General features: G+C 63.9%; 1 protein-coding gene across 1 annotated transcript in view; it reads left to right on the top strand.

The window, feature by feature from the left end:
- CEP131 (centrosomal protein 131) overlaps positions 1-13,846 on the top strand; it is a 34,112-nt gene extending 20,266 nt beyond the window's left edge. The window contains 21 exon segments of the mRNA XM_025363490.1: positions 110-223; positions 1,320-1,478; positions 3,005-3,122; positions 3,612-3,728; positions 3,980-4,148; positions 4,561-4,655; positions 5,190-5,372; positions 5,600-5,776; positions 6,363-6,488; positions 6,592-6,717; positions 7,462-7,578; positions 8,439-8,541; positions 9,271-9,472; positions 10,530-10,637; positions 10,765-10,882; positions 10,967-11,041; positions 11,998-12,140; positions 12,405-12,582; positions 12,687-12,850; positions 13,498-13,558; positions 13,630-13,846. Coding sequence (XP_025219275.1) covers positions 110-223; positions 1,320-1,478; positions 3,005-3,122; positions 3,612-3,728; positions 3,980-4,148; positions 4,561-4,655; positions 5,190-5,372; positions 5,600-5,776; positions 6,363-6,488; positions 6,592-6,717; positions 7,462-7,578; positions 8,439-8,541; positions 9,271-9,472; positions 10,530-10,637; positions 10,765-10,882; positions 10,967-11,041; positions 11,998-12,140; positions 12,405-12,582; positions 12,687-12,850; positions 13,498-13,558; positions 13,630-13,704 — 2,728 coding nt within the window. The 3' untranslated portion in view covers positions 13,705-13,846.
- The last annotated feature ends 228 nt before the right edge of the window (positions 13,847-14,074 follow it).

Here is a 14,074-nt window from a genome sequence, read left to right as displayed (position 1 = left end):
GCACTGAAGGCCTCTGTCCCCGCCCAGCCCATGTTGCGAGTGTGGCTCTGAGATCTCAGGTGTCCCCTCTGGAGGCCTGACCATTCCTGTCTCTCTTCCGGCCTGGCAGGAGCAACAAGGGAGCCATGGGCAACTGCGTCACCACCATGGTGCACAACCGCTACACCCCCTCGGAGAGGGCACCCCCGCTCAAGAGCTCCAACCAGACTGCCCCCTCCCTCAAGTAAGGTCTTCCGGGGAGGCCGCGGGGCTGCGGGGTCCGACCTCGGCCAGGGCACGCGGTCAGTGCACACGGGGTCCGACCTCGGCCAGGGCACGCGGTCAGTGCACACGGGGTCCGACCTCGCCCGGGGCACGCGGTCGGTGCACACGGGGTCCGACCTCGGCCAGGGCACGCAGTCAGTGCACATAAAACCGCGTGGAGCAGCCGCGAGCCGGGCTCCCGTCCGAGTCCGCCACCCTCTGCTGTCCTTGGGTCGGCAGCTTCCCACAGACAGAAAACAACCCAGATGTGGTGGCACAGGGAGGTCTGGGGCTCACCCTGGGGTAGGGCCCCCAGGAGGAAGCCAGGGATTGTCCAGAGCCCAGAAGGCATCACAGCGGTGGTGGGCTGAGCGGAGCAGAGGAGCCCCCAAGTCCACCACCGCACGGTCTTGCTGGGATTGGGGATGGCCTTGGGGTCTCTCAAGTGTCCCTCAGGCTCTGGACTCCTGTGACTTTTGGGAACTTTCTCAATGGAATTTTTTTTTTTTTGAGACGGAGTTTCGTTCTTCTTGCCCAGGCTGGAATGCAATGGCGTGATCTTGGCTGACTGCAAACTCCGCCTCCCAGGTTCAAGCGATTCTCCTGCCTCAGCCTTCTGAGTAGCTGGGAGTACAGGTGCCCGCCACCATGCCCGGCTAATTTTTTTGTATTTTTAGTAGAGACAGGTTTTCACCATGTTGGCCAGGCTGGTCTCGAACTTCTGACTTCAGGTGATCTGCCTGCCTTGGCCTCCCAGAGTGCTGGGATTACAGGTGTGGGCCACCACACCCAGCCTCCCAATGTAACTTTAGTGAGAACTTTTTAAATGCAAAGAGCTCGTTATCCTGGGTACCAGTGAGTGGGACCTTGTCAGGGCACAGGTGGTCCAGAGGCCAGGATGTGGCACGGGAGAGCTGGCCTCGCACCTGCCGCTGTCCCCCTCTGCCCTGGCGGCCGGCCTGCCAGCACCCCTTCCAGGCTCAGTCCTGGGACTGCCGGGAGCAGGCACCTGCGGCCTGTGGGCAGAGCCGTTCCCCTGGGTGGTGAGACGAGGTCGTTTGCTTCTTTCCTGTCAGCAACATCATCAAGGCAGCCACCTGCGAGGGCAGCGAGAGCAGTGGCTTCGGGAAGCCACCAAAGAATGTCTCCAGTGCCAGCCACTCGGCCCGGAACAACGCTGGGGGCACCACGGGCCTGCCCAGGCGGAAGGAGGTGACAGAGGAGGAGGCTGAGAGGTGACTGTTCTTGGAGTGGTGGGGAGCCTGAGGCCAGAACACAGGGGTGGGCAGGCGTCAGGGTCTCGGGGGCTCACACCTCTGAGGATAGAAATTTGCATTCAATAGTTGTTTTAAAATATTGAGACTGAGCAGATTCCATGTGGCATGATTTTGTTTACATAAAACACCAAGCAAAGGCAAGTTCATCAGAGCAAGTAGAAGGCAGGTGTAGAGGTGGCAGAGAGGGCTCCTCCAGGGGCAGTGGAACATTCCAGAACTGCACTGTGCTGATGGTCACACAACTCTAGATTTGCTAAACATCATTGACTTGTACACTGAAAATGAGTAGATTTTGTAGTATGGAAATTGTACCTCAGTAAAACTGTTACTTAAAACAATATTAAAGGCAAAGAAGATACAGAACTGAAAAAAGCCAACAACACCCAAAGCTCAAGGGGCTGTGGCAGAGCCTCCTGTGACGCTGACTGTTGCGGGCTGTGTCCCTGCCCCTTGCCCCTGGGGAGCTGGAGGGGCTGTGGGCAGAGCCTCCTGTGACGCTGACTGTTGGGGGCTGTGTCCCTGCCCCTTGCCCCTGGGGAGCTGGAGGAGGTGTGGGCAGAGCCTCCTGTGACCATGATGGTTGTTCCTGGTCAGGAGAGTCGCGGGGGTACCTCCCTGCCTGGACTTTCGGAGCCTCCCCCTGGCGAAGCCATCACCTACCCTGCCACCCAGTTAGGTCTAGGGAGACCAGGCCTGTAGACGCAGTGGGTAGCATGAGGGAAGGGGGACCAGATGCCCGTGGCTCTTCAAAACACCCTACTTCTGCCTGGGGCAGACCGCCCCCGAGCTAGGGCTCACACGTTCTGGGTTCTCTGTTAATGCCTTTGCTGAGAGGATCCACACATGGTCCCGAAAGCCAAGGCGAAGCATTTTTTGTTTGTTTGTTTAATCAGTTTCATTCAGCATAATTTGTATACAATAAAAGGTGCCCATTGTAAGTGTGTAGTTCCATGAGCTTCCACCAGGGTGTATAGTGCTGTCTGTGGACACAGCGGACCAAGATAAGGAAACGGCCCAGCACCTCCAGGCTTCCCTCGAGCTCCTTCCTGGCCCTGATGCCAGCAGCCACCAGTCTGTTCCCTCATAGCCCTGCCTGTTCTGACCACCCTCTGTGGAGCCACGGCCTGTGGCCTGCACTGGCCTGAGTCCCGGGCCTGTTGCCTGTGGGCAGGGTCCTGCCATCCAGTGTTCACACCGTAGCCAGGTCATGGGCATCTGAACCGTTCCCACTTCCTGGCGGTTGTAAATAAGGCCACACAGGCCTGCGTGGATAGACGTTTCCTCTCCCCTGGACACCTTCCCAGGAGGAAGGTTTTGGGTTTTAGTGGAGCTGGTCCAGGCAGGCTGGTCCTGCCGTGTGAAAAGAGCTACTTGTGTGCAGCCGCCGGCCTCTCTCTTCCCCAGCTGGACCTTCCACCAGCAACCAGCTGGCTCCTGCCAGGGCGCTGGCCTGGTCTTGGCCCTGAGCCCTTCTCTCTGGGCAGGTTTATCCACCAGGTGAACCAGGCCGCTGTCACCATCCAGCGCTGGTACCGTCGCCAGGTGCAGCGGCGCCGAGTGGGAGCTGCCCGCCTGGAGCACCTGCTGCAGGTCAAGCGGGAGGTCAGTGTGGGCGCCTCAGTCACTCCATGCTCCCCCAGGGGGTCTGGCCCAGAATCCCAGGGCTCTGAGTTTCTGGGACAGGTGGAATCAAAGCCTAGGATTGCCCGTGGGTCCTGTCTCTGGGTGCAGCATCCTTCTTGACGCTGGGTCCCTGCGGACGGGCAGGGTGGTCCTCACTGGCAGTCGTCAGGGTGTGGGTGTTGAGAAATGCCTGCTGGGTCCGTCCCAGGCTGGAGGGTCTCTGGAGGACACTCCGTGGGCATGAGCTGCCTCCCCCGTGCCGGAGCTGTTGGCCACCTGTGACGCAGGGTTCCTCTGTAGAGCAGAGAAATGACAGGTTCAAGGTCCTGGTGGGGTTTCACCTTCCCTGCTGGCCCTGAGATTCCGCGAACTCTAGGGGACTCTGGGGCATTGTGGGGAAGCTTCCAGTCTGGGTCTAGATTCCGTCTTCCCGATGTATACACCACATGGCACCAGCTTCTTTGGCAGGAGCAGCGGCAGCGGCCAGGCGAGGGGACCCTCCTGGACCTGCACCAGCAGAAAGAGGCAGCCAGGAGGAAGGCCCGGGAAGAGAAGGCACGCCAAGCCAGGCGAGCGGCCATTCAGGTGCTCGGGCTGACTGCACAGGGACCTCTGAGCAGTACCATGGCCCAGGCCTGACCATGGGGCCGATGCTAGGGCTCCCTGGGCCCCGGGACACTGAGCCTCAGGGCAGCGTGGCTGGGGAGCCTGGGGTCGTCCTCTCCCGGGGGCAGTGCTTAGCGAGGCCCCAGGACATCGAGCCTCAGGGCAGCATGGCTGGGGAGCCTGGGGTCGTCCTCTCCCGAGGTCAGTGCTCAGCGACGCTCCCACTGCAGGAGCTGCAACAGAAACGAGCCCTGAGAGCCCAGAAGGCGATCACAGCTGAGCGTGGGCCGCCTGAGAATCCCGGGGAGACCAGAGCGCCAGGGACGCGGCGGCCTGCTCAGGAGCTGTCCCCCACGCCAGGCGACACTGCCCACCAGGCCCTCAAGGCCACCAACACTGGTGAGAGTGGCTCTGTGCCCGTGGAGGTGGGCTGGGCTGCAGCCAGGAAGGAGGTGCAGCCCCTGCAGACCTCCCCTCAGCCTCCTGTGCTGCTACCCGTGTTGGCAGCCCCAGTCCTCGGAGTTAGGGGCCTTGGCCCCCAGCTGACCTGACGAGGGTGCTGAGACCTTGACAAACAAGTGGTCCGGGACGTAGGGGCCCTACAGAGCAGAAGGCCCGGAAGGGTGGAAGGGTGGGGTGGCACTCATCCTCCACAGCTCCACACCCAAAAGGCCATGGATCCCCGACAGCTCCTCTGCTTCTGGGGTCGCCTCCGCCTCCCCTATGCCTGACTCCTTCCCAGGGGTGCCTCCAGAGTCGCTGCCCACCCCGGGATGTTCTCTGTGGGATGATGCTGTGTTCTGCTGTGCAGGTGCCGGCCTCCCTGCTGCAGGCCCTGGAGACTGCTGCCTGCCCACCTCCAGCTCGTCCCCAGAACCACAGCAGCCTCCAGAGGACAGGACGCAGGTCTGGGTGCAGCTGTCCTTCCCTCCCTTGTGGTTTTGGCTTTAAGGGCTGCGTCTGTGCCAGGGGTGTCCCGAGCTGAGATGTCCCAGCCGCTCCTCTGCTCTAGGGGCCACTCGTGCCCGGAGAGGCCACCCAGGGGATCTTCTTGTTCTGATGCACGGTGCTGGCTGCCCCGAGGGGAGCCTTCGCTGGGGTGGACCTGTTGGGTTTTTACAGATGTCCTGGGGTCGGGGGCCCTGCATCCTCATCCACAGAAGAGGAGCTTCCGGCTCCGAGGGGTGACGTGACAGCCAAGGCTCCCAGGCTGCTCCGTGGTGGGGCCAGGTGGCTGCACAGCCTGTTTTCCAGGAGTGGGGTGCTGGGAGGAGTCCCTGGTGGCTGGAGCTGCTCTGGGTTTGAGCAGCTGCAGAGACTGGGTGGGAAGGTCTGAGCCCTGGCCTCACCTTCCAGAGGCTGAATGTCAGGACTGGGGAGCTCCCGCGGCACCTTCGGGGCTCTGCGCCTTGCTGCATCTGTCTGCCTGCTCTTTTGCAGGACGTTCTCGCCCAGGATGCAGCTGGGGACAACCTGGAGACGGTGGCCCCGAGCAGGGGCAGCACCAAATCCAGGGGGCCCCTGGAGGAGCTGCTGCACACGCTGCAGCTGCTGGAGAAGGAGCCGGAGCCGCTGCCCCGCCCCAGGGCCCATCACAGGGGCAGATACGCCTGGGCCAGCGAGGTGACCGCAGTGTGCGCCCCGCCCTGCCCAGTCTGTCCACCCGTGCCATCCACACAGAGCATGCAGTGGCTCTAGGGGTTGGGAAAATGGGGGTGCCACGGGCTCCTTCTTGCTTTGGTCGCGACCCTCCCTCCCAGAGCCCAGCCTCAGCTGCCACCTCTGTCCCTGGGGACCCCCAGTCCTCAGGCTGCCCTGACAGCCCCTGATGCTGGTCTCCTGTCCCACAGGAGGACGATGCCAGCTCTCTGACAGCTGACAACCTGGAGAAATTTGGAAAACTCAGTGCGTTCCCCGAACCCCCTGAGGATGGGACGCTGCTCTCGGAGGCCAAGCTACAAAGCATCATGAGCTTCTTGGACGAGATGGAGAAGTCTGGGCAGGACCAGCCGGACCCCCAGCAGGAGGTTGCCCCTTGCCCGCTCCCACCTGGCCCCCAGGGGGAGGAGGTCCCTCGCCAGCCCCGACCTGGTCCCCAGCAGGAGGTGGTCCCGTACCATGTACCCACCCAGTTGTGCAGCCCCCACCACGGGACTCTCTCAGGGTGGAGGTGGCAGGGCCCACATTCCCCAACTGCACCCACCTCCCCGCTGCCCTGAGCCGCCTCCACGAGCCTGTATGTGTGGATAGTTAAGGCCTCCGGAGCCTTGTGTCCTCTGGACCACCCATTGGTTTGTCCTTGGTGAACACCAGCAGCCAGGCTAAATGGAGCAGTGACGTGAACTCATTGTCACAGGGCAGGAAGCTGGGAAGCACAGAACTTTTTAAATGGTTTGTTTTTTATTCTTGAGGCCACGGCCCCCATTTCCTGTACTGAGTAATGAAAACGGCCTCTGCCAGGCCGCCTGCCACCTGCCCTCCGGCTTCCCACGGGCTCCCATGTGCAGCAGCCCCTCTGTCCCCGGAGGGCAGGGCTGCAGGGCCATCGAGTCAGGTCCTTGGCTGCCTCCCTGTCCTCTGCCACTGCTGCCTGACGCTCGGCTGTGTCTGCAGGGGTGGGTGCTGGAGGCGGGGCCCGGGCCCCTGGAGCTGGGGTCCGAGGCGAGCACGTCAGTGATGCGGCTGAAGCTGGAGGTGGAGGAGAAGAAGCAGGCCATGCTGCTGCTGCAGAGAGCGCTGGTAACGCTGCGGGCACTGCTAATCCTAGGCCCTCCTAGCCTCCTACCTGCCGAGGCCGGGCCCACTGGTCCCAGCGCCTCCCTCCTCTGCCCTCACCCGGCAGGCACAGCAGCGAGACCTCACGGTCCGGCGGGTCAAGGAGACAGAGAAGGCACTGAGCCGGCAGCTGCAGCGGCAGAGGGAGCACTACGAGGCCACCATCCAGCGGCACTTGGCCTTCATCGACCAGGTGAGCGGCCTGGGGACCGCAGAGGCCCAGACCCAGCTCGTGGCTCATGGAGACTTCCAGAGTCAGGGGCTTCCCTTTGCCGGTGAGCTTCTTCCTGTGTTGGGGGTCACACAGGTATCTGCTGGATGCATTCCAAGCCTTTCCCGTGCCGTTCCCAGCCGTCCGTGCCCTGGAGAGGACACTCCTGTCTTTACCCAGAGCTGCCCCAAGCGAGGGTAGTAGGGGTGTCCCGCCGGCCCCTCGGCTCAGTCGCAGCCCTGGCCGGATCCTATTCTGGAGAGAACTCTAGATTCGGGGTCCGTGAGAATAGGGGCCTCCCGGGGCTGCTTGGTGGTCATCACAGATGTGTCCTGACCTGGGGTCTGGCCTGGGGCCTGCAGTGAGGCTGGTGTGGTCCTAACACCCTTTGGCAGACAGTGGGCCTCCTCTGGGGCTGGGTGATGGGCACGACAAAGCTACCCTCATCCTAGGAAGACTCTGACATCACTGCAGGGGGTGGGCTGGGGCTTCTCTGACATTTTCTGGGTCCCCCAGCTGAGGACAGGACGGCGGATGCAGGCCTGGGCCCGTGTTTGCAGACATGCCCTCCCGCTGGCCCCAGGGTCCATCCACAAACCTAGGAGGGGCAGCCCCAGGAGAGGGCTGCTCTTAGCCTCCCTTGGAGGCTGGGAGGGTCTCCTCCATCAGGGGTCCTGCTGGGCTGGGGCCTTGGTGCAGCCATCTCACCTCTGGTCCCCAACACAGCTGATCGAAGACAAGAAGGTCCTGAGTGAAAAGTGCGAGGCTGTGGTGGCCGAGCTGAAGCAGGAGGACCAGAGATGCACTGAGCGTGTGGCCCAGGTGCAGGCGCAGCACGAGCTGGTGAGGCTTCACTCCCCACTGCACAGCGTCCCAGGCCGGGCTCACAGGCCAGGCTCAGCCGGCACAGCCCCCAGAACAGGGTCGGACTCGGAGTCCTCATTCCTGCCTCAGAGTGTCAGGGCCACAGCAGTGGGTGGGGCTGTCTGGGGGAGCACCGTGGCACTGAGCTAGTCCACTCCTGCCTCTCTAGCTGCCAGGCTCTGGGGCGGGGCCGTGGGCCTGCTGTCACAGATGTGGACGCACAGTCCCTGCCCGGCCACAGCACGGTCGCCATGGACCCGGGAGTCTCTGCCTGGCCTGCCCCACTGCCAGGTCCTTGGGCCACGGAACCTGCTCTCTCTGCTGACCAGGTGTTGGTGGAGCACTGTGTGGGGCTCCCTGGGGGCCTCAGCCTCCCTGGCTATGCTTCCTACTAGCTTGGGCAGTGATGGTCCCGAGCCCAGGCTCTGGAGTGGGCTTGGCACTGGCATTTTAAAATCCCTGCACATGACCGTGGCTGACAGCCGGAGTTGAGGACTGCCAGTCACGTGGAAGAATGCAGGCTCTGGGGCCATCCCGACAGGCAGTAGCGCTCCTCTCTGGGGCAGTGCTTCTGCAGGCCTATGGCTGCCCTCCCATTTCTCAGGCCACTAAGGTGTGTGACTGGGTGGACCTGGGCCTCCAGCCTGGCTACTGGCACTGGGGAGGGCAACCATGGCTCCCTGGAGCCGGCGTGTATGTCTCGGGGCAGCACACCCACCCACGAGCCCCAGCCTTGTGCTGGTGGACTTGGAAGCCCGGCCCTGCCTGTGCCCACAGGGTGGCAAAGGGATGGGGGTGTCTTCTCATCATTTCTTCCTGACCTGTTCTCCTGCTCACAGGAGATTAAAAAACTCAAAGAACTAATGAGTGCCACTGAGAAAGTCCGCCGGGAGAAGTGGATCAGTGAGAAAACCAAGAAGATCAAGGAGGTCACTGTCCGAGGTGGGCCATCCCCTCCCGCGAGCCGGCCAGGTGTGGGGTGGGCGCTGCGGCCGGGGCTTCTTTTGAGAGGGCCATAATTTCAGGCATTCATGTAGTCTGAGACCTTCCTGGGCAGAGGTGAACACTCATGCCCCAACCGCCCCTGTCACGGCCTCCCCTGCGGCCTCTGCTGTGATCCTAGGGGCAGGTGGGCTCCACACAGGAGCCTGGCCCGGCCCCCAGCACCCAGGCAGTGGACTGAAACGAGGGGGCTCAGTGCCTCACTTCCTCAGGGTTGGGCTAGGGGAGATCGGGAGTTTGTGGACGACTGTGGCATGTGGACCCTGCCACAGGAAGCAGAGTGAGCCACGGGAAGAGGCAGGTGCAGGCAGGGAGATGGGGCAGGAGGCTGGTGGGTGTTGGGGTCTCAAGGGGCCTCGGACCCTTGGGTGGTGTGCAGGGCTCCCTGAGGCCTGGTCTTCTTGCTCTGGACACCTGCTGTCAGGGTGCCTGGGAGCCGTCAGTGGGAGCACCAAGAGTCTCGGGGAGTCCTGAGCCCCACAGGCTGGGGGAGGCGCCGTGGCCTCCCACTTCCTGGGCGTCAGATTCAGCTGTGCTTCAGGTTGGATTCAAGGAGGCCTTGGGTGGGCGGGGTCCCCTCTGGCCCTGAGACAGGCCAGGCTTGTGCCAGGGTTAGGCTTCCCGGGCCCACCCAGCTGGACATGGCCCTAGCCAGTGCTCTGCCCCCAGGCCTGGAGCCGGAGATCCAGAAGCTGATTGCCAGGCACAAGCAGGAGGTGCGGAGGCTCAAGAGCCTTCATGAGGCGGAGCTGCTGCAGTCGGACGAGCGGGCCTCGCAGCGCTGCCTGCGCCAGGCTGAGGAGCTGCGGGAGCAGCTGGAGCGGGAGAAGGAGGCGCTGGGCCAGCAGGAGCGCGAGCGTGCTCGGCAGCGGTGGGTGGTGGCCCCAGGCTGGTGGGGCCAGGACCCTCAGGGTGGGGAGTCAGGGAATCCTTGAAGGTCGGAGTGGGTTTTCCATGTAGAGGTGGGCGAGGGTCTTGGTGCAGCATCCAGGGAGGATGCAGGGCACTTGGCCCTGGAGGGGCCCAGCCTCCTCAGCCAGGCCAGTGTCCTCGGGCTTGTGTCTGCAGTCCATGCCCGCCGAGGTCTGCAGGTTCTGCACGGGTGTTTTCCCAGCGTTAGGGCTCGGAACCCCCACCAGATGTTCACTCTTTCAGAACTGGCCCCAGAGCAGCTGACCGTAGAGAGGCGGCCTCAAGGCCCCTCCAGCTGACCTTGGGGCCCAGGGACGGTCTCTCTCATTCAGTCCTTTGGCCTGGGGTCTGAGGGGTGATTCCTGCTCTTGCATCCTGAGTCCTGGGGACCGGGGATGTGCCCAGTGGTGGTCAGGATCTGTGGGCCACAGGGACCAGTGGCAGCCCCTCCCACACTGCGCCACCAGGACAGAGCCTGGAAGCCACCTACTCCTGTCTGCCCTGCTGCCTGTCGCGGCTGGTCCACCCCAGATGCAGCTTGGCTGGTCCCCCAGTCTCTCCCCAAAGGTGGGGTCAGGACGAGGCCCTGGCACGAGCTTACTCAGGTCACGGAGCCAGGCACCTGGCACCCTCAGGCCGGAGACAGAGGAGGTGGATAAGGCCCCACCAGGCACCTGCCTCCCGCCCTCCATACTCATGGGGCAATGCTGAACGGGAAAAGGGAGCCCAGACGCGGCTCCACAGCCACTTCCCAAAGCGCCACGAGGGCCTGGAGCTCAGGGAATTATGGAGCTTGGCTGATGGGCAAGGTCCTCGTGGCCCTGCCTGCCCCCGGGCGGGGCGGTGGCTTTGAGGGGCCTCAGCTGCTGAGGGGGAGGGGCCGGTTCCAGACAGGGCCCCAGAGGGCTGCTCTCGAGCTCTGAATCAGGTCGGTGGTTGGCCTGTGCCCCTTCGGTGGGTGAGTCCTGGGACTGCCCATCCCTACGCCCCGAAAGTCAGTCCTGACCATCCCGCAGGTTCCAGCAGCACCTGGAGCAGGAGCAGTGGGCGCTGCAGCAGCAACGGCAGCGGCTGTACACCGAGGTGGCCGAGGAAAGGGAGCGACTGGGCCAGCAGGCAGCCAGGTGCCGCCCGGGGGCACCACGCCCTCTCCCAGGGACCCTTCCCACCCGACCCCTCACCCGCTGACCTCTCCCATCCCTGACTCCTTCCTCTATGACCACTCACCTGTTGACTCCTCCCTGGCCACAGGCAGCGGGCGGAGCTGGAGGAGCTGAGGCAGCAGCTGGAGGAGAGCAGCTCTGCGCTGACCCGAGCCCTGAGGGCGGAGTTTGAGAAGGGCAGGGAGGAGCAGGAGCGCCGGCACCAGGTCTATGGCCCGGGAGGCTGTGCTGGGCCTGGCCGGGGGTCTGGGCAGGGTGGGACTGACTGGCCTCTTAATGTCCACCCCCAGATGGAGCTGAAGGCCCTGAAGCAGCAGCTGGAGCTGGAGAGGCAGGCGTGGGAGGCCGGCTGTGCCAGGAAGGAGGTGGGGGCCTGGGCGCCCAGGTGGGCAGGGGTTGGGGGCTGCCCCGGGTGGGTCCTGCTGCCGTGGCATCCCGGGGTCTCGTTTCTGGGAGTCACATCTGGCTACTTGGGGTTGTCGTCTGAGCTGACGCTAGTATGTTGCTTTCAGCCCATATTTTGTGTGGGCTCTGGAAGGAAGGATCAAGGGTGCCTGGGGCGCATCCTCTGTGGTCCGAGAACAGGTGTTGCCCCCTCGCTAGGGGCTGCTCCACCTGTGCGCCCCATGGCCAGCCCACCAACACTCAGATGTACAGAGGGGCACACGCACAACAGGGCCCCCCCTTAGTCTCTGGGGCCTTCTGCAGGGGTGGACTTGGCCTCGGTGACAGTCCCACACACATTCTCACCACCCATGCCCGCTGTGAGGCCACAGCCCAGGCTGACCATGCCCGTCACCTGGTTTCACACCCTGGTGGGCTGGGATGTCACCCAGCAGCCAGGCAGGCTGTGGCAGTGGACGCCTCCGGGCCCAGGAGCATGCTCCCGACGCAGGCCTGTGGGACCCAGGGCTGGGCACATGAAACTCGATGGGAGTTTCCAGAGGCTTCCAAGAGGCTGCCAGGGTATGATCTCGCTGCCTGGGCTTGGGGACCCAGGCCCCGCCCTCAGCAACATGGCAAATCCGACTTTCCCAGCCCATCTGGTAGCAGATGGTGACCTCAGGCCGTCATGGGCTGCGGGTCTCTGAGGGAGGGGACCCTGGGCTGTGCATCGTGACGATCTCTGGTACACCTGTGCCCACACTGGGTCCTGACGACAGGACGTAGCACACCCCAGGACGGGGGCCTGGAGAGGGGGAAGGCCCCTTGCTCCACTGTGGCTCAGAACCTGAAGCCCCCCCAGGACCCCCTGAGGCTGGCCCTGGCCCCGTGGGCCAGCTCTGGGTGGCAACCCCCTAGGCAGCGTGTGTCCCCCCAGGAGGCGTGGCTGCTGAACCGGGAACAGGAGCTGAGGGAAGAAATCCGGAAAGGCCGGGACAAGGAGATTGAGCTGGTCATTCACCGGCTGGAGGCCGACATGGCACTGGCCAAGGAGGAGAGTGAGAAGGCTGCTGAGAGTCGGTGAGGCCCCGCCACGAGTGGGGCATGGCTGGGTCACCTGCCACAAGTGGGACACGGCTGGATCACCCGCCACGAGTGGGGCACGGCTGGGTCACCCGTCATGAGTGGGGCACGGGTGGGTCACCCGCCATGAGTGGGGCACGGCTGGGTCGCCCGCCACGAGTGGGGCATGGCTGGGTCGCCAGCTGGGGAGGCCCGGGAGCTGAGGTGCAAGGACCCATGTATGACTGGGCTGCAGTGACCCTGCCCTCCCCAAAATGCCAGCATCAAGCGCTTACGGGACAAGTACGAGGCAGAGCTCTCCGAGCTGGAGCAGTCGGAGCGGAAGCTTCAGGAGCGGTGCTCGGAGCTGAAGGGCCAGCTTGGGGAGGCCGAGGGTGAGAATCTGCGTCTGCAGGGCCTCGTGCGGCAGAAGGAGCGGGCGCTGGAGGACACGCAGGCCGTGAGTGGGCGGGTATCAGGTGGGCAGTGGGCACTCCCAGGCCCCTCCTACATGCATGCAGCCAGTTGCTGGCAGCCGGCTCACTGCCTCCTGTGCCCACCCAGATGAACGAGCAGCTTTCTAGCGAGCGTAGCAACCTGGCCCAGGTGATCCGCCAGGAGTTCGAGGACCGGCTGGCAGCCTCTGAGGAGGAGACGCGGGAGGCCAAGGCCGAGCTGGCCGCGCTGCAGGCCCGCCAGCAGCTGGAGCTGGAGGAGGTGCACCGGAGGTGAGTGTCGGGGGCTGCAGGGCTGGAGATGGAGGCGGGGCAGGGGAGCAGGCAGGGCCTCTGCAGCTCCAAGCCCCAGGAGGCTGTGGCTGAGGAAGGCCAGGAGATGCAGAGCCAGGGCCCTGTAGGTAGAGGCTTTGGGGCCTTGGAGACCTGGACCTGTTTTCCTCCTTGGCGCTTAGTCCAGGGTGTTGGCCATCCCTGTTGGGGCACCTGAGTGGATCGTGTCTGGGCCTGGCGAGTTCTCCAGGGAGGCAGCTCCCGGGACCCTGGGCTGGGTGGACAGACGCTGAAAGAGCCAGGCGCTGTAAGATTCCTAGTGAACTCCCTCCACGGGGGTCCTACGTCCTTCCTGTGCCGCCTGCTGCCACGGGCTGAGAGGCGGGTGTGGGCGAGGCTTCCCACCCCATTTTGGGTACCAGACCTCTCCAGGTGTGGCCAGGGTCACACTCCAGGGGCCTGTGTTGGGTCCTGACTCAACAGCACGTGGGTTCCCTGGACAGCTGCCTGGCCAGCCACAGGAGTCGTGGTCAGCAGGGCTGGGACCAGGCTGACCAGGTGGCTGCCCAGGGCACCCTGTGCGCTGCAGGCCAGTCTGGGGCCATGGGGCGGGGGCCACGCTGAAGCCCACCACCCACCACACACAGGGTGAAGACGGCCCTCGCGAGGAAGGAGGAGGCTGTGAGCAGCCTCCGGACACAGCACGAGGTGAGTCCCCGTGGCCAGCCCTGTGGGACCTCAGGGCTGGGAGCAGGCCTGACCCTGCGGGTGTGTTGCAGGCTGCGGTGAAGCGGGCCGACCACCTGGAGGAGCTGCTGGAGCAGCACAGGCGGCCCACGCTGAGTACCAAGTGACCAGGATGCTGGGAACACTGCTGAAGAACGGAAGGCAGAGGACAGAGGCTGGACATGCCCCCTGCAGAGGCTGGTGGTTGAGATGCACATGGCTGAGCACCTGTGGCTGCATTTTAACAGTAAAGGAGGCCGTCGTTTTCAGTGCCTTGAGTGACTGCCTTGTCTTCTCTCCTGGGCTAGAGGCCGCCCTAGACCCGCAGGGCAGCCAGGCGTGGGTTTGGCTTTCTTCCTCCCACTCCCCTCTCCAGCTCGTGCAGGCTGACCAGGGAATCATGAAGCTTGGCCATCAGCCCCCCAGCTAGCAGCTGCCAGCACTCAGCCAGCAGCCCCCCTGTGCTCAGCCAGCAGCCCCCCTGCGCTAAGCCCGCAG

This window comes from Theropithecus gelada, chromosome 16 (assembly GCF_003255815.1).
Source record: "Theropithecus gelada isolate Dixy chromosome 16, Tgel_1.0, whole genome shotgun sequence".
In the NCBI taxonomy this organism is placed as follows: Eukaryota; Metazoa; Chordata; class Mammalia; order Primates; family Cercopithecidae; genus Theropithecus; species Theropithecus gelada.
Note: the sequence above shows the minus strand (reverse complement) of the source record. Positions and strands in the feature narration are given on the sequence as shown.